Below are 26195 nucleotides of genomic sequence, written 5' to 3' on the forward strand. Positions count from 1 at the left end.
ATAGAACTCTCAGCAGCACTCAAAGCTGAAGGCTGTCAGTTTTCACAGCTCGCAGCCGTTCAGCTTTAAGTTCCGACTGAGTGATGGGCTCCCACCGGCTACAGGAAGAAAGGCTGTTAAGGTAAGTACAGGTAAGTAAAAGTTCTTTACACACTTTAGACACACCAAATACACTTACCTTTACACTCATGCACCCAGCACTCACCTGAGCACCGACATCGCGACCCCTCCATCTCCTTCAACCCGACGGCCCGCCTGCTCTAACCTGGCGTGGTTTGGAGCCATCGGGAAACCCACACGAAACCCCTCAAAATAGGGATTAGGCTAAAAACTGCCTGTTAACTACCTGTTAACAGGCAGTTAATTGGCACTAATCCCTTCCCGCCTGGTTTCGGCGGGTCCCAGTGCGGGGCGGGTACCCGCCGCCCCTGAAAGTTGCGTGGGGCGGGGTTTTGGGCGGGATGGTGTTGGGACCCCCAAATTAGCGATTTCCCCTGCCCCCCCCACACGCCTGAAACCCCGCCCAATGTCTCGTGGAAAATCGGGGCCTAAGAGTACATTCAATAGAGGTGTTCAAAATCATGAATGGTTCTGATAGAACCAATAAGGATAATTTGTTTCAAATAGCAGGAAAGTCGATACCAGAAGGCACAGATTTAAGATAAATGGCTTAGGAACCAGAGGCGAGATGAGATTTATTTTTACGCAGTGAGTTGTTATGATCAAGGCTGCACTGCCTGAAGAGGTGGTGGCAGCAGATTGAACAATAGGGAATTCGATAAAAACTTGCACGGGACACATTTGCAGGGCTTTTTATTAGGGGCAGGGGAATTGGATTAATTGGATATCTCTTTCAAACAGTCGGTAAAGGCTCGATGGGCCGAATGACCTCATTCTGTGCTGTCTCAATCTATGATTCTAATTCCATTGTCGTTGCACCATGCGACGATCAGGATGGTAGACGGCGAGCTAGATGGACCTCGGGCTTTTTTCGTCTAGGGATTCATGTTCCTATTTTGTCTGTGGTCCTACAATGTGTTGTTGCCTCTCAGGTCCGCGCACCCCTGTTAGGAAACCCGCTATTGAAAGATATTTTGCTTTCATGTCTGACCCTGAAAGCAAACATGCAGGTGCAGGAAGCAGTTAGGAAGGCAAAGGGTATGTTGGCCTTCATTGCAATAGGATTTGAGTACAGGAGCAAGGATGTCTTACTGCGGTTATACAGGGCCTTGGTGAGACCACACCTGGAGTACTGTGTGCAGTTTTGGTCTCCTTACCTAAGAAAGGATATACTTGCCATAGAGGGAGTGCAGCGAAGGTTCACCAGACTGGTTCCTGGGATGGCAGGACTGTTGTATAAGGAGGGATTGGGTCGACTAGGCCTGAATTGATTGAGTTTAGAAGAATGAGAGGGGATTTCATTCTAACTTATACAATTCTGACAGGTCTAGACAGACTGGATGCAGGGAGGATGTTTCCCCTGGCTGGCAGGTCTAGAACGAGTGGTCACAGTCTCAGGATATGGGGTAGGACATTTAGGACTGAGATGAGGAGACATTTCTTCACTCAGAGAGTGGTGAACCTGTGGAATTCTCTACCACAGAAGGCTGTGGAGGCCACGTCACTGAATATATTTAAGAAGGAGATAGATAGATTTCTATACTCAAAAGGCATCAAGGGGCATGGGGAGAGAGCGGGAATATGGTTGTTGAGATAGAGGATCAGCCATGATCACATTGAATGGTGGAGCAGACTCGAAGGGCCGAATGGCCTCCTCCTGCTCCTATTTTTTTATAATCGGTTCTATAATCAGTTATTCGGTGAGGATTCATAACCAATTCAAACCGTGGCAGATTAGGAAATGCTGTATCAATCATCAGCACATGAACACTTCAAGCAAGCTTCTCGCATTGCTTTATCTGGATTTTGTTCTTTAAAAGCAGCATAAATATTTGTTTAATCTAAATTTTAGCAGAAAATGGCTTGCACATGGCAAAAAAAAGTGAAATGAGGAAACATCAATGTTACACTCTTTCGGAATAATTAACAAAGAAAATAATAATTGGGCCGGATATTCCGATCCCTACAGGTGTGTACGCGCTGTGTCCCCACCCGTAGGGACATCGGAAATGCCAGTTTCAGGCATGCCAAGCGCATGCGCTGATAACCGGCATTTTCGATCTGTGAAGAATGTTCTTGACAGATCGGACGCCTGCCCTGGAGAAGGGCCTCTGCGGGCGGAGTGTTCTACTTTCTGGAGACCCTCCGCCCGCAGAAAACCCTAAGAAATCTTATGCCTGGCTTACCAGCATACGATTTGAAAAAAGAAATTCACTGATTTATCATTTAAAAATACCTTAAAAAGTAAGTTTATTTTTAGCCCAATAAAAAGCGTTAATTATTTTTAAAATTTATTGTACTTTCAACTATTTTAAAAATGTGGGCCCCGAAATTCAGGTCGGGGGCTTCCCGCGGGTGCAAGCCCCCGACCTGCACTTACCTAGCGCGCCGGCCGTTGAGCTGTGGGCCCGCGTGGGATGCCAATCCTGGGCCTCCTCCAACTGCCGGCGCGCAGTGCTTGCGTATCCCAGGGGCGCAGTTAGTTCGAAGCGTCCCCTGGGATCACGTGGGCCATGGAGAGCCACACATGCGCAGTGCATGCAGGAAACCGGCACTTCCATTGGACCTGCGGGTGAGTACCCCGTGCGTACTCACCCGTGGAGACCTGAATTTCTGGGCCGTGATGTTTTTTTATTTAATTTAATGTTTTACAGTGTTTTTGGGGTGATCGCCATTTACATATTCGACAGGTCTATCTGTCAAGTGTATGAAGGGAGATTCCCTTCTTTGTTTGGCTCCCCTATAGCACACGTGATCCCCGGGATGCTTGCCAACCGCCTGCGCCTGTGGGATACGTGGGCCCTGCACATTTCGAGTTGGAGAGGCCCAAGAGCGGAAGAGTCCGGACCTCGGGAGCCCTCAGATAAGTCCGTAGATTTTTTCCCGATCGGAGGCCTCCACAAACAGGAAGCCTCCGATGGGAAAACACAACCCAGTACCTTTTAATGCTCTGTATATCAACTAAAATGGGATAATGTAATCTAGGATTTGGAAAAGGACTTACCCTTCACCATGATTGTTTCAGTGTCACTCCAGGACGAATTGAAGGGAACTCGATCTTCTGATAGATACTGACATGCATATGTGCCTCCGTCGCTCTGCTTTATTCTCGTAAACGAGAAAGTAACCAGATAATATCCATCGGGCGCTTTTTGTTGCTGGGTAGCTGATGCATTACCAATTTTATGTAACAGAAATTTACTTCCTGGATAGTTCATAGGAGCCATACATATAATGCTTACATCATCACCGATTATGGCTTCCCCAGTATAGGGATCTAACATGATATCCGGCTTGTCAATATCTGTAATAATAATACGAAATATTAAAGCATACATTCATATCGGGCCTTTCTCATAATGACATGTTCCATCTCATTCTGAGTACGGCACTCAGAAGAAATTAGGTGAGAACATACGGAAGGCGAAAGGAACCTCGGCGAGCTGCAGTTGTACAGGGCCTTGGTGAGACCACCTTGAGTATTGTGTGCAGTTTTGGTCGCTTTATCTGAGGAAGGATGTTCTTGCCATGGAGGGAGTGCAGTGAAGATTCACCAGACTGATACCTGGGATGGCAGGAATGACGTATGAGGAGAGATTGGGATGATTGGGCTTGTACTTGCTGGAGTTTAGAAGAATGAGAGGGGATCTCATTGAAACATAAAATTCTGACAGGACTGGACAGTCTAGATGCAGGAAGGATGTTCCTGATGGTTGGAGTGTCCAGAACCAGGGGTCACAGTCTAATGATAAGGGGTAGGCCATTTAGGACAGAAATGAGGAGGAATTTATTCACCCAGAGAGTGGTGAACCTGTGGAATTCTCTACCACAGAAGGCAGTAGAGGCCAATTCATTAAATATATTCAAGAAGGAGTTGGATATATTTCTTAAGGCTAAAGGGATCAAGGGATATGGGGAGAAATCAGAGACAGGGTACTGAATTTGGATGATCAGCCATGATCTCATTGAATGGCGGAGCAGGCTCAAGGGGCCGAATGGCCTACTCCTGCTCCTATCTTCTATGTTTCTATGGTTCTAAGAGCCAGACATTTTGAGGAAACCTTTGCAGATGTGGAGGCAATCAGGCGGTGAATGTTAAGGAGATAATTAGAACCATTTAAGGACAAAATCAGGAAGCGCTTTTTCACAGAAAGTTTAGCAGAGCACTAGACTTGACTATTCCAACGCACTCCTGGCCGGCCTCCCACATTCCACCCTACGTAAACTTGACGTCATCCAAAACCGCCCGTGTCCTAACTGGCACTGAGTCCCCTTCGCCCATTTACCCTGTGCTCGCTGACCTACATTGGCTCCCTGTTAAGCGACGCCTCGATTTCAAAATTGTCATCCCTATTTTCAAATCCCTCCATGGGCCTCGCCCCCTCCCTATGTCTGTAATCTCTTCCAGGCACACAACCCCCCCCCCACCCCCGAGATACCTGCGCTCCTCTAATTCTGCCCTCTTGTGCATCCCTGTTTATAATCGCTCCACCATTGGGGTCTGTGCCTTCTGTTGCCTAGGCCCTAAGCTCTGGAATTCCCTGCCTAAACCTCTCCACCTCACTACCATCTTCGCTCCTTTAAGACGCTCCTTAAAACCTACCTCTTTGACCAAGGTTTTGGTCACTGCCCTAATTGCTGCTTATGTGGTTCGGTGTAGTTTTTTTCTTTTAATAGTCCTGTTGTAGGTATTCGGGTTCACCTAAGTAGGAATTGGACGAATTCCTACTAAATAATCGAGTTCGACTTCAGGAGAACAATCAAGAAGTTCTTTAATTCAAGATTAACCGAATTCCAACAGGTAGGTACAGGAAACAGAGATGGATGCAGGAGAGCCTTGGAGTAGGTCTTTCCCCAGCAGGGACGCCATGAGGCCTGAGTCCGCAGTCTCGCGGATTGCGTGATGACGTCATCACGCTCGGCCGCGTTTTCCCGCGCTTGTGTGGTCACGTGACCGCGTCGTGATGTCAGCGCGTTTGCGCGGTCACGTGAGCCGCGCCGTGATGTCGGCACGTCTACCCGGCCGTTGCGGCCGAAGTCGCGGGAGCGAGAGGCCGAACCGGGCCGGCGGCGGCCTTCGCGGGCGCGGGAGGCCGAACCGGGCCGGCGGCGGCCTTCGCGGGCGCGGGAGGCCGAACTGGGCCGGCGTGCCACCGCAGGAGCGGGAGGCCAAGCTGTGCCGGCGGCCGTCGCGGGAGTGGAAGGCCGAGCTGGGCCGGTTCGCATCTAGGTGAGTCAGGGGACACGCGACGTGACGTCAGTGCGTTAGTACGCGTTCTTAAAGGGGCAACGGCCCGAACAGGTAAGTAATATATATATACATAGTTAAGTTAAAGGGAATTATGTATTATAAGTAAGGGACACCTGGTGGTACTGCCACACTGTAAAGCGCCTTGGGACATTTTAACACGTTAAAGGCGCTATATAAATGCAAGTTGTTGCTTTTGTTTTTGAACTCACTGCCTCCAAACGTTGTGGATGCCGGGAGGCAGTTGGAGAATTCATTTCTCCAACGTACTTTTTTATATTCAGCCTGATTCTCCCTTGTATTATCAAGCTGGCATCTGCCACACGCCTCTCTCTATGCTTCATCCTACTCTCTAAATCATTCGTCATCCAGGGAGCTCTGGCTTTGGTTGCCCTACCTGTCCCCCCCGTGTAGGAATGTACCTCGACTGTACCCGAACCAAATGCTCTTTAATGACAGCCGATTGCTCCATTGCATTTTTACCTGCCAGTCTTTGACTCCAACTTACCAGGGCCAGAACATTCCTCGATTCGTTGAAGTTAGCCCTTCTCCGGTTAAGTGTTTTTGTTCCAGATTGCTCCTTGCCCTGCTCCATATCTAATCTTTTTAAAAAATAATTTACGAGATTTGGACGTCGCCGGCAAGGCCAGCATTTATTGCCCATCTCTCGTTGCCCTTGAGAAGGTGGTGGTGAGCCGCCTTCTTGAATACAACTGAATGGTTTGCTAGGCCATATCAGAGGGCAGTTAAGAGTCAAGCACAATGCTGTGGGTCTGGAGTCACATCTTGGCGAGGTCAGGTAAAGACAGAAGATTTCCTTCCATAAAGGAAATTAGTGAGCCAGTTGGATTTTTACAATAATCCATTAGTTTCTTGGTCACCATTACTGATACGAGCTTTTTATTCTAGATTTTATTTAATTAACTGAATTTAAATTCCTGTGGTGGCATTTGAACTCATGTCTCACGGATTATTAGTCCAACCCTCTGGATTACTAGTAAAGTAATATAACCACCATGCTATCGTACCCAAAACTGACGTTGCTATGATCACTATTCCCGCTAAACTGCCAGACTGTGACATTCTCCACTTGAGCCACTTCATTAATGATCTAGACGAGGGAACTAGATGTAATATCTCCAAGTTTGCAGACGACACAAAGCTGGGTGGGCGTGTGTGCTGTGAGGAGGATGCCGAGAAACTCCAGGATGGTTTGGGCAGGTTGGGTGATTGGGCAGAAGAATGGCAGATGCAATACAACGTGGATAAATGCGAGGTTAACCACTATGCTGTCAAAAACAGGAAGGCAGATTATTATCTGAATGGCAATAGATTGGGAGAAGGGGAAGTGCAACGAGACCTGGGTGTCCTTGTGCACCAGTCGCTGAAGGTAAGCATGCAGGTGCAGCAGGCGGTTAAGAAGGCAAATGGTATGTTGGCCTTCGTAGCGAGAGGGTTTGAGTGCAGGAACAAGGATGCCTTGCTGCAGTTGTACAGGGCCTTGGTGAGACCACGTCTTGAGTATTGTGTGCAGTTTTGGTCGCCTTATCTGAGGAAGGATGTTCTTGCCATGGAGGGAGTGCAGCGAAGATTCACCAGGCTGATACCTGGGATGGCAGGAATGACGTATGAGGAGAGATTGGGTCAATCGGGCTTATACTCGCTGGAGTTTAGAAGAATGAGAGGGGATATCATTGAAACTTATAAAATTCTGACAGGACTAGACAGACTAGATGCAGGAAGGATGTTCCCAATGGTCGGGGAGTCCAGAACCAGGGGTCACAGTCTAAGGATAAGGGGTAAGCCATTTAGGACAGAGATGACGGGGAACTTCTTCACCCAGAGAGTGGTGAACCTGTGGAATTCTCTACCACAGGAGGCGGTGGAGGCCAGTTCAATAAATATATTCATGAAGGAGTTGGAGATATTTCTTAAGGCTAAAGGGATCAAGGGATATGGGGAAAAGGCAGGGACAGGGTACTGAATTTGGATGATCAGCCATGATCGCATTGAATGGCGGAGCGGGCTCGAGGGGCCGACTGGCCTACTCCTGCTCCTATCTTCTATGTTTCTATTACCCAGTACTAGTTCCAGCAACACATCCTTCCTCGTTGGTCAGGAAACGTTCTGATGAAGAAAATTCTCCTGAAAACCCTCCCTATCTCTGTAACCTCTTCCAACCCACCAGCCCTCATAGACCTCCGCGCTCCTCCAATTCTGCCCTGTTGTGCATCTCGGATTTCCATCGATCCATCATTGCCGACCATGCTTTCAGCTGCCTGGGGCCCTAAGCTCTTGATTTCCCTCCATAAATTTCTCGCCATTCTCTCTCTCTCCCTTAAAGACGCTCCTTAAAACCTACCTCTTTGACCAAGCTTTTGGTCACTTGCCCTAAAATCTGTTTACGTGGTTCGGTGTCAATGACCTTTGATAATCGACCCCGTGAAGCACCTTGGAACATTTTCCTACATTTCAGGCGCTACATAAATGTATACATAGAAACATAGAAACATAGAAGATAGGAGCAGGAGTAGGCCATTCGGCCCCTCGAGCCTGCTCCGCCATTCAATGAGATCATGGCTGATCATCCAAATTCAGTACCCTGTTCCTGCCTTCTCCCCATATCCCTTGATCCCTTTAACCTTAAGAAATATATCCAACTCCTTCTTGAATATATTTAATGAATTGGCCTCCACTGCCTTCTGTGGTAGAGAATTCCACAGGTTCACCACTCTCTGGGTGAAGAAATTCCTCCACATTTCAGTCCTAAATGGCTTACCCCTTATCCTTCGACTATGACCCCTGGCTCTGGAACCCCCGGCCACCGGGAACATCCTTCCTGCATCTAGTCTGTCCAGGCCTGACAGAATTTTATAGGTTTTGATGAGATCTCCTCTCAATCTTCTAAACTCCAGTGAGTATAAGCCCAATCAACACAATCTCTCCTCATACGTCATTCCTGCCATCCCAGGTATCAGCCTGGTGAATCTTCGCTGCACTCCTTCCATGGCAAGAACGTCCTTCCTCAGGTAAGGCGACCAAAAGTGCACACAATACTCAAGGTGTGGTTTCACCAAGGCCCTGTACAACTGTAGCAAGACATCCTTGTTCCTGTACTCGAACCCTCTTGCTACGAAGGCCAACATACCATTTGCCTTCTTAACCGCCTGCTGCACCTGCATGCTTACCTTCAGCGACTGGTGCACAAGAACACCCAGGTCTCTTTGCACTTCCCCTTCTCCCAATCTATTGCCATTCAAATAATAATCTGCCTTCCTGTTTTTGCCACCAAAGTGGATAACCTCGCATTTATCCACATTATACTGCATCTGCCATGCTTCTGCACAATCACCCAACCTGTCCAAATCGTTCTGGAGTTTCACGACATCCTCCTCACAGCATACCCTCCCACCCAGCTTTGTGTCGTCTGCAAATTTGGAGATATTACATCCAATTCCCTCGTCCAGATCAATAATATATATTGTGAACAGCTGGGGCCCAGAAATTCGGGTCTCCACGGGTGAGTACGCACTGGGTACTCAGCCGTAGGCCCAATGGAAGTGCCGGTTTCCTGCATGCACTGCGCATGCGCGGGAAACCGGCACTTCCGTTCCCCTGAAGGAAGAGGTTCAGAAGTCGAACGCATGCGCCGGAGAGGCAGCGCGTGCGCATCGAACTTATGTTTTTTTTGCAGGTTTCTCTGGGAGGGTAAGTCTCCAGAAGTTAGACATTTAAAAAGCAGGCGCAGGGCCTGCTTGTAACAAGGTAAGTGGTGAATTAATTAAAATTAAAACATTTTTTCCACAGGTTTATTATTTTTAAATACTTTAAAGCAAGGTAATTTTATTTTTAGCCCCGTTAGAAAATAAAATTATTTTTTTCAAAAATTTAAATTATTGTTTCAAATAGTTATTTCATGTAATTTATAGTTTATTTTAAAAATGTGATTTTTAAAAAAAAATTATTTGAAGATTTAGTGATGTTTTGGGGCTTATATTATTGATAGGTTTGACAGCTCTTCCTGTCAAACTTATGAATGAAGCATTCCCTGCTCCGATTGGCTCCCCATGGCCCACGTGATCCCAGGGGACGCATCGAACTAACTGCGCCCCTGGGATATGCAAGCACTGCGCGCCGGCAGTTGGAGCAGGCCCAGGATCGGAATCCCACGGGGGCCCACAGCTCAACGGCCGGCGCGCTAGGTAAGTGCACGTCGGGGGCTTGCGCCCGCGGGAAGTCCCCGACCCGAATTTCTGGGCCATTGGTTTAATTTGTCAAAAAGTGATGTATATACAAGCAAGCTGTAAAACTTTACTTGCATTTCTACAGCGCGTTTGACGACCTCAGGACGTCCTAAAGTGCTTTACAGCCAATGAAGTACTTTTGGAGTGTAGTCATTGTTGCAATATAGGGAAACATGGCAGCCAAGTTGCGCACAACAAGCTCCCAACAGCAGCAATATAATAAGAACCAGATAATTTGCCCAGAAATTCGGGTCGGTGGCTTATCGCCGGTGTAAGCCCCCGACCTGCACTTACCTAGCGCGCCGGCCGTTGAGCTGTGGGCCCGTGTGGGATTCCGATCCTGAGCCTCCTCCAACTGCCGGCGCGCAGTGCTTGCGTATCCCAGGGGCGCAGTTTGTTCGAAGCGTCCCCTGGGATCACGTGGGCCATGGAGAGCCAATCGGAGCAGGGAATGCTTCATTCATAAGTTTGACAGGACCTGTCAAACCTATAAATACTATAAGCCCCAAAACATCACTAAATCTTCAGATAAATTTTAAAAAGTCACATTTTTAAAATGAACTATAAATTACATGAAATAACTATTTTAAACAATAATTTAAATTTTTGAAAAACATAATTTTATTTTCTAATGGGGCTAAAAATAAACTTAGCTTTCTTTAAAGTATTTTAAAATAATAAACCTGTGGAAAAAATGTTTTAATTTTAATTAATACCCCACTTACCTTGTTAAAAGTAGGCCTTGCGACTGCTTTTTAAATGTCTAACTTCTGGAGACTTACCTTCCCGGGAAAACCTGCAAAAAAAACATAAGTTCGATGCACACGCGCTGCCTCTCCGGCACACGCGTTCCACCTCTGAACCCCTTCTTTCAGGGGAACGGAAGTGCCGGTTTCCCGCGCATGCGCAGTGCATGCAGGAAACCAGCACTTCCATTGGGCTTACGGGTGAGTACCCCATGCGTACTCACCCGTGGAGACCCGAATTTCTGGGCCAATTAATCTTTTTTTATTTGGGGTGTTGAGTGAGGGATACATATTGGTCAGGACACCGGGGAGAACTCTGCTGCTTTTCTTCGAAATAGTGCCTTCAAGGAATCTCTACTGAAATCATTTAATTAAAGAAATAAAATACTTCCATTTAGTTATCGCCTTTCACGAACTCAGGACATCCCAAAGCGCGTTACGGCCAATTAAATACGTTTTTTGAACTGTAGTCCCTGTTGTCATGTTGCAAAAGCGGCGGCCAATTTGCGCACAGCAAGCTCCCACAGGCATCAATGTGATAATGACCAGATAATCTGTTTTAGTGATGTTGATTGAGGGATAAATATTGGCCCCAGGACACCGGGGAGAACCCCACTGCTCTTCCTCGAAATAGTGCCATGGGATTTTTTACGTCCAACTGAGAGAGAGCGACGACGGGGCCTCGGTTTAACGTCTCATCTGAAAGTCAGCACCTCCGACACTGCGACGCTCCCTCAGTGATGCACTGGATTGTTAGCTTAGATATTTGTGCTCAAGTCTCTGGAGTGGGACTTGAACCCACAATCTTCTGACTCAGCAGGCGACTGTGCTACCAGCTGAGCCACAGCTGACACTATTATTATTATTAGTATACATTATTATTATATTTGTAAGTATTAAGCGCTGTAATTATTATAGAGACATACCGTGAGCTCTCTTGTTTTCCAAGAAAAATCCTGAAATGAATTGGTGGAAAAAGATAAAGTCACAAATCAATTTTAAGCACCGCAATCAACATTAACATTTAAGTATCGAGCTTTGCAAATAACAACGTGTCAGAGCCCTTTACAGTGTCACCCTTGGTAACACTTTCACCTCTGAGAAAGAAGCTTGTGGTTTCACGCCCCACTTCAGAGACTTGAGCTCTTAATCTAGACCAACATCTCAGTGCAGTATTGACGGGGTGCTACACCTGACAGAATACGACTGATTTCATACCCATTGGCATGAAAACGGCATCAAAACTGGCTTCATTCCTATAACGATCGTGTGCCTCAAATAGGCAACTCCTTCAAGGATCTCGGCTTCCATGCTGCATCCAGGAAATGTCACAGAAATGTGTTTCGCTTGAACTGATGCAGTCCCGGCAGACTGGAAAACTGCTAATGTAACACCCTTATTTAAAAAGGGCAGTAGACAGAAGGCTGGAAACTATAGACCGGTTAGCCTAACATCTGTGGTAGGTAAAATTTTGGAGTCCATTATTAAGGAGACAGTAACAGGACATTTGGATAATCATAATTTAATAAGACAAAGTCAGCATGGTTTTATGAAGGGGAAGTCATGTTTGACAAATTTGCTGGAGTTCTTTGAGGAAGTAACATATAGGGTGGATAAAGGTGAACCAGTGGACGTAGTGTATTTAGACTTCCAAAAGGCATTTGACAAGGTGCCACACAAAAGATTATTGCTTAAGATAAAAAATCACGGGATTGGGGGTAATATTCTGGCATGGATAGAGGATTGGCTATCTAACAGAAGGCAGAGAGTTGGGATAAATGGTTCATTCTCAGACTGGCAATCAGTAACTAGTGGTGTTCCGCAGGGGTCAGTGCTGGGTCCCCAACTCTTTACAATCTATATTAACGATTTGGAGGAGGGGACCGAGTGTAACACATCAAATTTTGCAGATGATACTAAGATGGGAGGGAAAGTAGTGAGTGAGGAGGACATAAAAAACCTGCAAGGGGACATAGACAGGCTAAGTAAGTGGGCAGAGATTTGGCAGATGGAATACAATACTGGAAAGTGTGAGGTTATGCACTTTGGCAGGAAAAATCGTAGAGCAAGTTATTATCTTAATGGCAAGAAACTTGAAAGTACTGAAGTACAAAGGGATCTGGGGGTCCTGGTGCACGAAACTCAAAAGGTTAGTATGCAGGTGCAGCAAGTGATTAAGAAGGCCAATGGAATGTTGGCTTTCATTGCTAGGGGGATAGAATATAAAAATAGGGAGGTATTGCTTCAGTTGTACAAGGTATTGGTGAGACCGCACCTGGAATACTGCATACAGTTTTGGTGTCCATACTTAAGAAAGGACATACTTGCTCTCGAGTCAGTACAAAGAAGGTTCACTCGATTAATCCCGGGGATGAGGGGATGGACATATGAAGAGAGGTTGAGTAGATTGGGACTCTACTCATTGGAGTTCAGAAGAATGAGAGGCGATCTTATTGAAACATATAAGATTATGAAGGGGTTGGATCGGGTGGATGCAGGGAGGATGTTCCAGATGATGGGTGAAACTAGAACTAGGGGGCATAGTCTTAGAATAAGGGGCTGCTCTTTCAAAACTGAGATGAGGAGGAACTACTTCACTCAGAGGGTGGTAGGTCCATGGAATATGCTGCCCCAAAAAGCTGTTGAAGCTACATCGTTACATAAATTTAAAACAGAAATAGACAGTTTCCTAGTAGAAAAGGGAATTAAGGGTTACGGGGTGCGGGCAGGAATTTGGACATGAGTCTAGGTTCGGATAGGTCATGGCCCTGTGGGAAGCGGAGCGGGCCCAGGGGCCGTGTAGCCTGATCCTGCTCCTATTTCGTGTGTCTAATTCTGTTAGATTCAGGAGATAGTCCTGTCATAGTGGATTGGCGGTTAGGATCAGATCAGCCATGATCTTATTGAATGGCGGAGCAGGCTCGAGGGGCCGATTGGCCTACTCCTGCTCCTATTTCTTATGTTCTTGCGTAACCATTAGTGGCGTATATTGTGGCTGATTTGTAAAGCCGAGATTTGACCCACTGCAGCTACTTTCGCTGCATGTTAACTTAATTAATGTTACAGCAAAAGCCTCTCTGGTGGGGGCCTACCAGAACTCCTTTTGGTGGGCACTAACTATATGTGATTGCCCATTTTTGAGTTGCTTCTGGCGCATAGCAACTGATTACTGTTGCAGCAAAAAGCATCTCTGATTGGATCCTTCAGATCTGCTGCCGACACATAGCATCTGATTACTGTTGCATAGAAACATAGAAACATAGAAGATAGGAGCAGGTGTAGGCCATTCGGCCCCTCGAGCCTGCTCCAACATTCAATGAGATCATGGCTGATCATCCAAATTCAGTACCCTGTCCCTGCTTTCTCCCCATATCCCTTGATCCCTTTAGCCTTAAGAAATATATCCAACTCTTTCTTGAATATATTTAATGAATTGGCCTCCACTGCCTTCTGTGGTAGAGAATTCCACAGGTTCACCACTCTCTGAGTGAAGAAATTCCTCCTCATCTCAGTCCTAAATGGCTTACCCCTTATCCTTAGACTGTGACCCCTGGTTCTGGACTCCCCCGCCATCGGGAACATCCTTCCTGCATCTAGTCTGTCTAGTCCTGTTAGAATTTGATAAGTTTCAATGAGATCCCCTCTCATTCATCTAAACTCCAGCGAGTATAAGCCCAATCGACCCAATCTCTCCTCATACGTCATTCCTGCCATCCCAGGTATCAGCCTGGTGAATCTTCGCTGCACTCCCTCCATGGCAAGAACATCCTTCCTCAGATAAGGTGACCAAAACTGCACACAATACTAAAGGTGTGGTCTCACCAAGGCCCTGTACAACTGCAGCAAGACATCCTCGCTCCTGTACTCGAATCCTCTCGCTCCAGCGAGTATAAGCCCAAAAGCATCACTGGTTGGATCCTTCAGAGCTGCTTCTGGCGCAAAGCAACTGATTATTTTTGCACCAAAAATATCTCAATTTGGACCCATCACAGCTCCTTCTAGTACGTAGTAACTGATTACTTATACACACAAGAACTATGAGTCCTAGGCTCAGGATAAGGGGTCGGCCATTTAAGACTGAGATGAGGAGGACTTTCTTCACTCAGAGGGTTGTGAATCTTTGGAATTCGCTACACCTTAGGGCTGTGGATGCTGAATCGTTGAGTATATTCAAGGTTAAGACAGATAGATTTTTGGACTCTAGGGGAATCAACAGATATAGGCCCGAATCTTGGGAGTGGGGCTTGAAACCACAACCTTCTTTCTCAGAGTTGGTCGAGGCTCCTCGCCCTCTGCCCATACACTCAGCACCCAACGCACCTTACAAGTTTGGGAACCTCTGTATAGACATTTACATTGTGTTGGGAATATGGAAAACAGCGTAAAATTTCTTAAAATATCCCATTAACAAATATGTGGGACAAAGATCCTCACTGTTGGGCGCTGATAACTTTTTGCCTCCAGACCATTTGTATCATCTATTATCCCAATACTCTATTTGCGTTGTTGTGGCCTTATTAACCTGCGTTGCTCCTTTTAATGATTTGTGTATCTGTACTCCCATGATGCTTTTGCTCCTCTGCCCTATTTAGACTCTTAGGGGGAAAAATTCAGTTGGTAGTGCCACCCGCTAGCGCCTTAAGAGGGCGCCAAGTGGGGCGCAAAGCAACTAGCGCCCGGGCGCGGCGATGTGTGCGCCACTCGCGAAATTGACCAGACATTTTGCAGCAGCGCTAAACAATACCGCCACGATCTCCTGCGCCGGCAGATCGTGACATCAGTCGAGCGCGCAACGCCCCGTTAGTGCCCCGGACCGGATACTGAGTGGCGCCCCCCTGCCTTACCGCCTGCTGCTAGCAACGACAGGTTGAGGGGAGCGTTACGCTGTCAGAAAGGGACTAGGGGAGCGCTATTTAAAGACGACCACTTCCTGCCTTCTTTGGTCAGTGACATTTTTGCAACACGCATTCTGAGAGAGAGAGAGAGAGAGACTTCTGGAGAGATTCTACACTATGTGAAGGAGTTTTGGGTACTGAGCAGTACTTTGCAGGTTGGTTTTGATTTGCCCTTGTATTGATTTAGAAGAGACTATGGGGGCTGCACTTTGAGCTCTTTCCCTGGGCCTCTCCATTGTTCTTTCCAGCAGATTTGATGTACAGGCCTCTCCAGGCCGAGATTCAAGGCTGCAATGAGCAGGATGTGGATGCCTAGCAAGATCAACCCTCCCCTTTAAGATAAAAACAGAAAATGCAGGAGAAACTCAGCAGGTCAAGCAGCATCTGTGAAGAGAGAAACAGATTTAACGTTTCAGGTCGATGACCATTCCCCTTTAAGGACTGTGTCTGTGTTCCATTGCTGAATGACATTACATGAGCTTCGCCCGCGCTCTGAGGTAGCGCCTCGCTCCTCGGCCTTAGAGTCTTAAGGGACGTGTGAAGCGCCTGATTTAGCGCTCCCATCACCACCAGGGGCGATAAAAGCCAAGTTTGCTAAAAGATTAATTAAGAAAGGGAAGGTAGATTATGAAAGTAAACTAGCAAAAAATATTAAAACAGATAGCAAGAGTTTCTACAGCTATATAAAAAGAAAAAGGGTGGCTAAAGTGAACGTTGGTCCCTTAGAGGATGAGACCGGGAAACTAGTGGTGGGGAACATGGAGATGGCAAAGACACTGAACAAATATTTTGTATCAGTCTTTACAGTAGAGGACACTAAAAATATCCCAACACTGGACAAACAGGGGGCTAAAGGGGGGGAGGAGCTAAACACGATTAAAATCACTAAGGAAATGGTTCTCGGTAAAATAATGGGACTTAAGGCGGATAAATCCCCCGGGCCTGATGGCCTACATCCTAGGGTCTTGAGAGAAGTGGCGGTAGGGATTGTGGATTCACTGGTGATTATTTTCCAAAACTCCCTGGACTCAGGAAAGGTCCCGGCAGATTGGAAAACTGCTAATGTAACACCCTTATTTAAGAAGGGAAGTAGACAAAAAGCTGGAAACTATAGACCAGTTAGCCTAACATCTGTGGTTGGCAAAATGTTGGAGTCCATTGATACACCTATCAATTCGTCCAATGAAAAGCGACGAGTTAAGAAAGTAACTATAGGTTTTTATTGACTAAATAACAGAGCCCACCCTCGTGGGTGATCGGATCCAAGAAGGAGGAATGTGTGTTTAACACCTCGCGCCTTGCCATCCTCGGCTGCGTAGTAGAGAACAGAATCATCGGCCCCGATCCCGAAAGAATGCGTCCCCTCATGGGGCTACCCCTTCCCCACTGTCCAAAGGCGCTGAAGAGAACCCTGGGGCTCTTCGCCTACTATGCCCAATGGGTGCCGAATTATGCGGACAAAGCCAGACCCCTCATGAAGTCCACCTCCTTCCCCCTTACGGAAGAAGCGCGCGCGGCCTTCTCCCTCATCAGGGGAGACATTGCTAAGGCCACTATGCACGCAGTGGATGAGTCCATCCCCTTCCAAGTGGAGAGCGATGCATCCGACTTCGCCCTAGCCGCTACCCTCAACCAGGAGGGGAGACCGGTGGCCTTCTTCTCAAGGACCCTACAGGGCCCTGAGATCCGACACTCTTCGGTCGAGAAGGAGGCCCAGGCGATTGTGGAGGCGGTACGCCGCTGGAGGCATTACCTCGCAGGCAAGCGATTTACCCTCCTCACCGACCAGCGTTCAGTCGCTTTTATGTTTAATAACAAGCTGAGGGGTAAAATCAAGAACGACAAGATCTTGAGGTGGAGAATCGAGCTATCCACCTACGATTATGATATCTTGTACCGGCCTGGTAAGCTGAACGAACCCCCTGACGCTCTATCGCGAATTACATGCGCCAGCGCGCAAATTGATAGACTTCAGACCCTCCACAACGACCTCTGCCACCCCGGGGTCACCAGGCTTTACCACTTCATTAAGGCCCGCAACCTGACCTACTCCATCGAGGAGGTCAGGACCATGACCAGGAACTGCCAGACCTGTGCCGAGTGCAAACCGCACTTCTTTAGGCCGGACAGAGCAAGCCTGATCAAGGCCACCCGCCAGGGGAAGTCATGTTTGACAAATTTGCTCGAATTCTTTGAGGACGTAACATACAGGGTGGATAAAGGGGAACCAGTGGATGTAGTGTATTTGGACTTCCAAAAGGCATTTGACAAGGTTCCACACAAAAAATTACTGATCAAGATAAAAAAATCACAGGATTGGGGGTAATATACTGGCATGGGTGGAAGGTTGGCTGTCTAACAGAAAACAAAGAGTTGGGATAAATGGTTCATTCTCGGGCTGGCAATCAGTAACTAGTGGTGTTCCACAGGGGTCAGTGCTGGGACCCCAACTCTTTACAATCTATGTTAACGATTTGGAGGAAGGGACCGAGTGCAACATATCCAAGTTTGCCGACGATACAAAGTCCGATAGCAAAATACTGCAGGTGCTGGAAATCCAAAATAACAACAGAGAATGCTGGAAAAACAGAGCAGGTCAGGTAACATCCGTGGAGCGAAATTTGAGTTGATGTTTCGGGTTGAAACCCTTCTTCAAAACTGGAAAGAAAATAAAAAGATCGAAGGCAAAGCTGCGATCGAACAGAAGAAGAAAAGGAGACAATAAAAGGTATTAGAAGCCAGATGAGATGGTAATGGACCCGTGGAGACAAAAGGCAGCTGAGATTAGGTGTGAAGTGTACTGGCAGGATAAGGACAGCTGCCAGGTGAGAGAGAGAAACAAAAGGAAAGAAGTGGGGGCGGGGGGGAAAGGAGGACCCAAAACAAAGTGGTGGAAAAAATTAAAGGGAAAAAGTTAATAGAGACCGAGGTTATGATCTGAAATTATTGAACTCGATATTGAGTCCAGAAGGCTGCAAAGTGCCTAATCGGAAGATGATTTGCTGTTCTTCGAGTTTACGTTGAGCTTCCGTGGATCAATACAAGAGGCCAAGGACGGTGAGGTCCGAGTAGGAATGGGGCCGTGAATTAAAATGACAGGCGACCGGAAGCTCGGGGTCACCCTTACGGACTGAACGGAGGTGTTCCGCAAAGCGGTCACCCAATCTGCGACGATACAAAGATGGGAGGGAAAGCAGTGAGTGAGGAGGACATAAAAAACCTGCAAAAGGACATAGACAGGCTAAGTGAGTGGGCAGAGATTTGGCAGATGAAATATAATATTGGAAAGTTTGAGGTTATGCATTTTGGCAGAAAAAATCAAAGAGCAAGTTATTATCTAAATGGAGAGACACTGCAAAGTGCTACAGTACAAAGGGATCTGGGGGTCCTGGTGCATGAAACACAAAAGGTTAGTATGCAGGTGCAGCAGGTGATCAGGAAGGCCAATGGAATCTTGGCTTTTATTGCAAGGGGGATGGAGTATAAAAACAGGGACGTCTTGCTGCAGTTATCCAAGGTATTGGTGAGGCCACACCTAGAATACTGCGTGCAGTTTTGGTTTCCATATTTAAGAAAAGATATACTTGCTCTCGAGGCGGTTCAGAGAAGGTTCACTCGGTTGATTCCGGAGATGAGGGGGTTGACGTATGAGGAAAGGTTGAGTAGGTTGTGCCTCTAATCATTGGAGTTCAGAAGAATGAGAGGTGATCTTATCGAAACATATAAGATTGTGAGGGGGCTTGATCGGGTGGATACGGTGAGGATGTTTCCACTGATGGGTGAGACTAGAACTGGGGGGCATAATCTTAGAATAAGGGGCTGCCCTTTCAAAACTGAGATGAGGAGACACTTCTTCACTCAGAGGTAGTAAATCTATGGAATTTGCTACCCCAGAGAGCTGTGGAAGCTGCAACATTAAATAAATTTAAAACGGAGATAGACAGTTTCCTAGCAGATAAGGGAATTAGGGGTTACGGGGAGAGGGCAGGGAAGTGGACGTGAGTCTAGGTTCGGATCAGCCATGATCCTATTGAATGGCGGAGCAGGCCCGAGGGGCCGTATGGCCTACTCCTGCTCCTACTTCTTATGTTCTTATGGAGGTGATAATTAGCGCCAGGCGCTAATCTTTGCGCCCGGCCGATAATTGCGCCCCAAATGGGGCGATACTGAATTTCTCCCCCTAATTTCCAAGGAACGTTCACGCTCCTTATTCTTCCAACTAAAATGCACCAGCTCACATTTTGACATTAATTTGCCATCTGGATGCCTATTCTGCAAGTTTGTAAATGTCTTGTGGAGGAGGGGGCGGGGTTCTTCGCAGTCTTCCACAGTATTAACCACATTCCCAGAATTTGACGTAATCAGTAAATTTTGAAATTGTACTTTCGGTTCTCGAATCTAAATGGTTGTCGCGGGATTGATTGAGCGGAATATATACTTGCTGCAGTAAACTGGTGGGGGAGGGGATTAATTTCAGCCTAATCCGCCCGGCGGGAAACTGACGGGATCCACTGGATCACACTCCAGGTAAAATCTGGCGAGATATCTGGGACGGCAGGAATGATGTACGAGGAGAGATTGGGTCAATTGGGCTTATACTCGCTGGAGTTTAGAAGAATGAGAGGGGATCTCATTGAAACTTATAAAATTCTAACAGGACTAGACAGACTAGTTGCAGGAAGGATGTTCCTGATGGTCGGGGGAGTCCAGAACCAGGGCTCACAGTCTAAGGATAAGGGGTAAGCCATTTAGGACAGAAATGAGGAGGAATTTCTTCACCCAGAGAGTGGTGAACCTGTGAAATTCTCTACCACAGAAGGCAGTAGAGGCCAATTCATTAAATATATTCAAGAAGGAATTGGATATATTTCTTAAGGCTAAAGGGATCAAGAGATATGGGGAGAAAGCAGAGACAGGGTACTGAATTTGGATGATCAGCCATGATCTCATTGAATGGCGGAGCAGGCTCGAGGGGCCGAATGGTCTACTCCTGCTCCTATCTTCTCTGTTTCTATGGCCTAGAAATTCAGTATAGCCATGTTTGGGGCGCTACACCCGTCGTTCGCTAAATTTAGCACCTGGCGCAACTTACCGCCACCTTCGCCAATATTCAGTTGCATCACCCCAAGAGGTTGCTGCTGCGCTAAAGCAGGTGATGCACAACTATCATAAGGCGCTAAGCTGGCGTGCCGAGGCGCTAACACCGAGGGCTGGCGCAGCGCAGGTGCGGCGAGTTTCTGAATGAAGGCAGACACGCTGGCGCCGGTCAGCGCTTAATGGGGGAGGGTCAACTTGTTTGGCTGCCATGCCCTGCACACTGCAGCCCTGAAGCAAGGCCTGACCATTGCTGGTTCATCAGTTCTATGCCCTGGACCATGGGAAAGCCCGCTATTCTTCCAAATCCCATTGCACGCTCTTGCAGCTTGTCCAGGGTCATGGGGAAGGAGATGTACTGACGTCTCCTTCTGAAAAGGGCCTTGTTCAGCTGGCGGACGCAGCAATGTACCGCGAACTGGGAGATGTTGGCAATGTCCCCAGTAGCGGATTGGAAGGAGCCGGTGGCATAGAAGTTGAGAGCCACCGTCACCTTCACTGCCACCGACAGAAACGTCCTGCTCCTCAGCTGTGGCTGCAGATCTGTGCGAAGCAGGTGGCAGATCTCAGTGACCACCTCCCTTCTGAATCGCAGCCTCCGAACACACTGCTCCTCAGACATGTTCAGATATGAGAACTGCTGGCGGTATACCCTGGGTGGGTAAGGCCTCCTGTGCTGACGCCTGTTGGCCCCTCTCCGTCTGGCCATGACTGACACTCTCTCATGGCGTCTCTGATCCCTTTGAATGCAATGCAGAAAGCCAACGTTTCCACCCATTGCAGCCCCCATTATATGTGGCGAATTAAGGCTATGGCACTGTAAGTGAAATCCAAGTGCAAAGCTCTGGCCTGAAGCCAGAAGTACCTGTGCGAGCGCTGAGTCAAACAAGAAAGCTCTCTCCCTTTGTCTCTCTCCAAATATCCATCTCTCACAAAGAAGGATTGGCACAAAATGGCCGTCACTTATAATGCAGGAGGAGTCGCCTTTAATTAGCGCCCCCCGCGCCCCGCAGCGACTGGGAACCGTTCCCCTCTACCAGTGGCTGGGGGCGCCAGGCGCAAAGAAGGGCGGCGCCACTGAAGTTCCAGTTCGGGGTGCACCAAAGGTGTTGCACCATGAAATGACGTCACGATCTGCGCGCGCAGCTGAGCGGGCGCTGCGGTTTAGCGCCGCCGCTAAATATTGAGTGCAGTTCGCGAGAGGCGCAGATCGCGCCGCGCCCGGGTGCCAGCCGCTTAGCGCCCCACTTCTCCTCCTCCTAAGGCGCTAGCGGCTGGCGCTAACAACTGAATTTCTAGGCCCATGTTTCTAAACAAAAAAACAGTAGGACTTCATCTCACTACAGAACAGGGACAGGGAGCAGAAGTGAAAGGTTGCTTTCTGACCAGGTAATCCCCATATCGTTCTTAAAAGAGATTATCAAAGTGTGCAGTTGCACGCACAGCGGTGGCAAGGCAAGTACTCACCCATTACAAGTAGAAAGACCGCTGGGAACATCTTGCCCATAGAGTGAGAGCGAGGAGAGCGTAAGTCCACTGCGTATTCGCCTGCCAGGGTTGAGCTACTGGAAAAAAAACAATGAAACTGCAGCAGCTGTGCAAGCTAGAATGAAAGTCTTTGGTAAGAAACATTTGGGCAGGAAACCCGTATTTGGCAAGCATTTCGCACAAACAGGAAGCTCGTGAGACAGTTGCCAAGTCAAAAAGGAAGGACGTTACGCAGCAAACGAGTCACATTGTCAGTGAAAAATGCAAATTCACTAAGGACGTGTTATTGACGTAAAGTACAATACATAATGAAACTGGGCGGTGCTATTTCTTAATAGGCGGCTTGTGAGTTCTGCATTCTATCTCCTGCGGTTCTGTGCATCCCTTTACATAGAAACATAGAAGATAGGAGCAGGAGTAGGCCATTCGGCCCCTTGAGCCTGCTCCGCCATTCAATGAGATCATGGCTGATCATCCAAACTCAGTGCCCTGTCCCTGCTTTCTCCCCATATCCCTTGATCCCTTTAGCCTTAAGAAATATATCTAACTCCTTCTTGAATATATTTAATGAATTGGCCTCCACTGCCTTCTGTGGTAGAGAATTCCACAGGTTCACCACTCTCTGGGTGAAGAAATTCCTCCTCATCTCAGTCCTAAATGGCTTACCCCTTATCCTTAGACTGTGACCCCTGGTTCTGGACTCCCCTGCCATCGGGAACAACCTTCCCGCATCTAGTCTGTCTAGTCCTGTTAGAATTTTTATAAGTTTCGTTGGCCCAGTAATTCCAGGCACAACGCGTGAGTACGGACCGGGTACTCACGCGTGTGCCCGGAGGAATTGCCGGTTTTCAGCATGCACAGCGCATGCGCTGAAAACCAGCATTTCCTGTCCTCTGACCCAAGGGGTTAAGAGGCAGAGCGCGCGCGACTGCACAGGCAGCGCATGCGCAGTGAAATTCCTTTTTTTTTTCCAGAGTTGCGCGCGTGTAAAGGCCTCCGGTCTTTACGTGTGGAAAAACAAGACGTAAGTATTTAGTTTTACAGGTAAGTGGGCTTTTAGTACAATGTAGAAATGTTTTTTCCACAGGTTTGTTATTTTTAAAGAATTTACAGGATGGTAAGTTTAGTTTTAGACCCTATTTTTTAAAAATTTATTTTTTTCAAAAAATTGATTAATTGTTTAAAACATTTTTTAAAACTTCTTTATAGTTAATACAATCAGTGGGATGTTTTTTAAAATTTTATTTAAAGTTAAAGTAGTGTTTTGGCAGCCCATACTTTTCATGAGTTTGACAGCTCTTACTGTCAAACTCATGAATGAGTTTCCCCTCCCCTGATTGGCTGCACAGTGCTCACCTGATCCCAGCCGGCACATCGCACTAACTACACCGCTGGATCAGGTAAGCACATCGCGCCGACATCGGAACCGGGCCTGTGACAGGAAATGCGAGCAGGCCCGGGCTTCAGATGTCGGCGCGCAGGGCGAGAGCAGATCGGGGGCTTACACACGCGGCAAGCCCCCGATCCTAATTTCAGGGCCAATGAGATCCCCTCTCATTCTTCTAAACTCCAGCGAGCATCAGCCCAATCGACACAACCTCTCCTCATATGTCATTCCAGCCATCCCAGGTATCAGCTTGGTGAATCTTCGCTGAACTCCCTCCATGGCAAGAACATCCTTCCTCAGATAAGGCGACCAAAACTGCACACAATACTCAAGGTGTGGTCTCACCAAGGCCCTGTACAGCTGCAGCAAGACATCCTTGCTCCTGTACTCGAACCCTCTCGCTACGAAGGCCAACATACCATTTACCAGTTGTTTTACTTTGCCCTAGGATCAATATTTCGCCTGTGACTGTCGCTGCTTCCTCTTTCTGACCAGTGCGAACTTGCGTACATGCCGAACTGGAGCAAAGCCAAGTGGAGCTGGGTTGAGAAACTGTTTCTTGCAGACTGCAGGAACCATCTCGCTATGGCAAAGGCACGAGTCTTCTTGTCATGCAAATAGAAGCATGTTGATGTAACAATTGCTGAAGGGTAGAAGCGAGTCCCTTCCCGCGGAGCTCAGTGGCAGTGAAAGGCAATCTTATCGTAGCAGAAAATGCATTGACACTTGCATTGTGGAGGTGAGACCACATCTTGAGTATTGTGTGCAGTTTTGGTCGCCTTATCTGAGGAAGGATGTTCTTGCCAAGGAAAGAGTTCAGCGAAGATTCACCAGGCTGATACCTGGGATGGCAGGAATGACATATGAGGAGAGGTTGGGTTGATTGGGCTTATACTCGCTGGAGTTTAGAAGAATGAGAGGGGATCTCATTGAAACTTATAAGATTCTAACAGGACTAGACAGACTAGATGCAGGAAGGATGTTCCCAATGGTCGGGGGAGTCCAGAACCAGGGTTCCCAGTCTAAGGTTAAGGGGTAGTCCATTTAGGACAGAGATGAGGAGGAATTTCTTCACCCAGAGAGTGGTGAACCTGTGGAATTCTCTACCACAGAAGGCAGTAGAGGCCAATTCATTAAATATATTCAAAAAGGAGTTGGATATATTTCTTAAGGCTAAAGGGATCAAGGGGTATGGGGAGAAAGCAGGGACAGGGTACTGAATTTGGATGATCAGCCATGATCTCATTGAATGGCAGAGCAGGCTCGAGGGGCTGAATGGCCTACTCCTGCTCCTATCTTCTATGTTTCTATGTTTGCAAATTTTCAATTGCTTGAGGCTAGGGGGAACTCTTGCAATACTTATTTCCCTGTCTGTTTCTTGCACAATGAGGTTTTGCTGCACATTGTTTAGCTTAAGGCTACAGTGACATGATGTGGACAATGTCATTTTCGATAAAAAGCAGCAAAGTTAGGAAATCCCCTTCTCTGTGGTACCGAAGTCATTAGCATACCAACACCATTGCCGATGTGTCCCATAAGTTATTCAAACATTGTACTCTGTATTTTTTTGCTAATTGTAAAAGTTGGATAGTGTGTAATATGATAAGAAAAATAACTTTGAAATTGAAGTAAGATATTAAAAATTGGGCATAACAGGGCAAGACAAACAGGATTCAATTGCAGCCACAGGATGTTTAAAGATGAAGTGTACTAATTACTTGTATGTTTAATTGCAGTAATGACTCTACCAGTTTGGAGAGATGAGACTTACAAAAGGTGACACTGGTATGACTCATTTCCAGGAAACTGAACCTTACAGAGGCAGAAGGAGTATGACTTGTTTCTGGAGAAATAAAACTTAGTGGGGGCCAGAAGGGGTATTTCCAAGAAATCAGCAGACCAGTATGACTCATCCATAGGGAAACAAAACTTATCCTATATGTTAACTCTGTACACTCCCAGATAGTGATTAATGTATAGACGGTTAAATTGATTGGATCTCTGAGGAGGTATGACTTGCAAAATGTGTATAACTGTGTGGACTTTGAGCGGCTTGTTGGAGTTTTGGTCTTGTGTAGGGACGCAGGAAGTTCTCCCCAGGCCTGAATAAACCGTTTTGACTTCAATTATTGGGTCTGTCTTTCTTGCAACAAGCCGGTGACGTTGACCTTGTATATCACTTGGTCCGCACTTCGGGGGCTTACATCAGAAATGCATTATACACTGCGTACAATTCTGGTGGCCATATTATAAAAAGGATATAGAGGCACTGGAGAGGGTGCAGAAAAGATTTATAAGGATCAAATGCCAGGGTATACTTATCAAGAAAGAATGAACAAGCTGGGTCTCTTTTCTCTTGAAAAGTGAAGGCTGAGGTGTGACCTAATAGTGGTTTTTAAAATTATGAAAGGTTTTGATAGCATGGATACAGAGAGAATGTTTCCACTTATGGGGAAGAGCAAAACTAGAGGCCATCAATATAAGATAGTCACCAAGAAAACCAGTAGGGAATTCAGATGAAACGTCTTTACCCAGAGAGTGTTGAAAATGTGAAAGTCGCTCCCACAGGGAGTGGTTGAAGCGAATAGTATCGATGCATTTAAGGGGAGGCTGGACAAGCATATGAGGGAGAAGGGAATAGAGGGTTATGCTGATAGATTTCGATGAGGAAAAGGGGAGGAGGCTCGTGTGGAGCATGAACGCCAATATGTACTGGTAAAGGGGAACAAGTGGATATAGTATATTTGGATTTCCAAAAGGCATTTGATAAGGTGCCACATAAAAGGTTATTACACAAGATTAGGGCTCCTGGGGTTGGGGTAATATAGTAGCGTGGAGAGAGGATTGGCTAACGGACAAAAAACAGAGAGTAGGGATAAACATGTTTTTCAGGTTTGCAGGCTGTAACTAGTGGGGTGCCACAAGGATCAGTGTTGGGGCCTCAGCTATTTACAATCTATATCAATGAGCTAG

At 47.0% G+C, this 26195-nt stretch overlaps 1 protein-coding gene and 1 long non-coding RNA gene across 7 annotated transcripts in view; one reads left to right on the forward strand and one right to left on the reverse strand.

Moving 5' to 3' along the window:
- Positions 1-22052, reverse strand: part of LOC147084919 (immunoglobulin superfamily member 1-like) — a 59983-nt gene extending 37931 nt beyond the window's left edge. For all 5 annotated transcript variants that reach the window (XR_015075866.1, XR_015075865.1, XM_085979627.1 and 2 more), the window contains exons 1-3: positions 21815-22052; positions 11285-11314; positions 3125-3424 (exon numbers count right to left, since the gene is read on the reverse strand). Coding sequence is in view for 3 of the 5 variants with exons in the window: in XM_085979627.1 (XP_085835753.1) it covers positions 3125-3424; positions 11285-11314; positions 21815-21854 (370 nt within the window). In the remaining 2 variants the exon portion in view is untranslated. The remainder of the gene's footprint in view (positions 1-3124; positions 3425-11284; positions 11315-21814) is intronic.
- Positions 5042-25348, forward strand: LOC147084920 (uncharacterized). 2 transcript variants are annotated; one of them, XR_015075869.1, is made up of 3 exons: positions 5118-5173; positions 5213-5350; positions 24959-25348. It is a non-coding gene; the product is annotated as an uncharacterized LOC147084920 (long non-coding RNA). The 2 variants fall into 2 exon arrangements; XR_015075868.1 differs by having other exon boundaries at positions 5042-5350.
- The last annotated feature ends 847 nt before the right edge of the window (positions 25349-26195 follow it).

The sequence above is a fragment of the Somniosus microcephalus genome, unplaced genomic scaffold, assembly GCF_052327205.1.
Source record: "Somniosus microcephalus isolate GS21.2 unplaced genomic scaffold, FLI_Smic_1.0 unresolved_chr9, whole genome shotgun sequence".
In the NCBI taxonomy this organism is placed as follows: domain Eukaryota; kingdom Metazoa; phylum Chordata; class Chondrichthyes; order Squaliformes; family Somniosidae; genus Somniosus; species Somniosus microcephalus.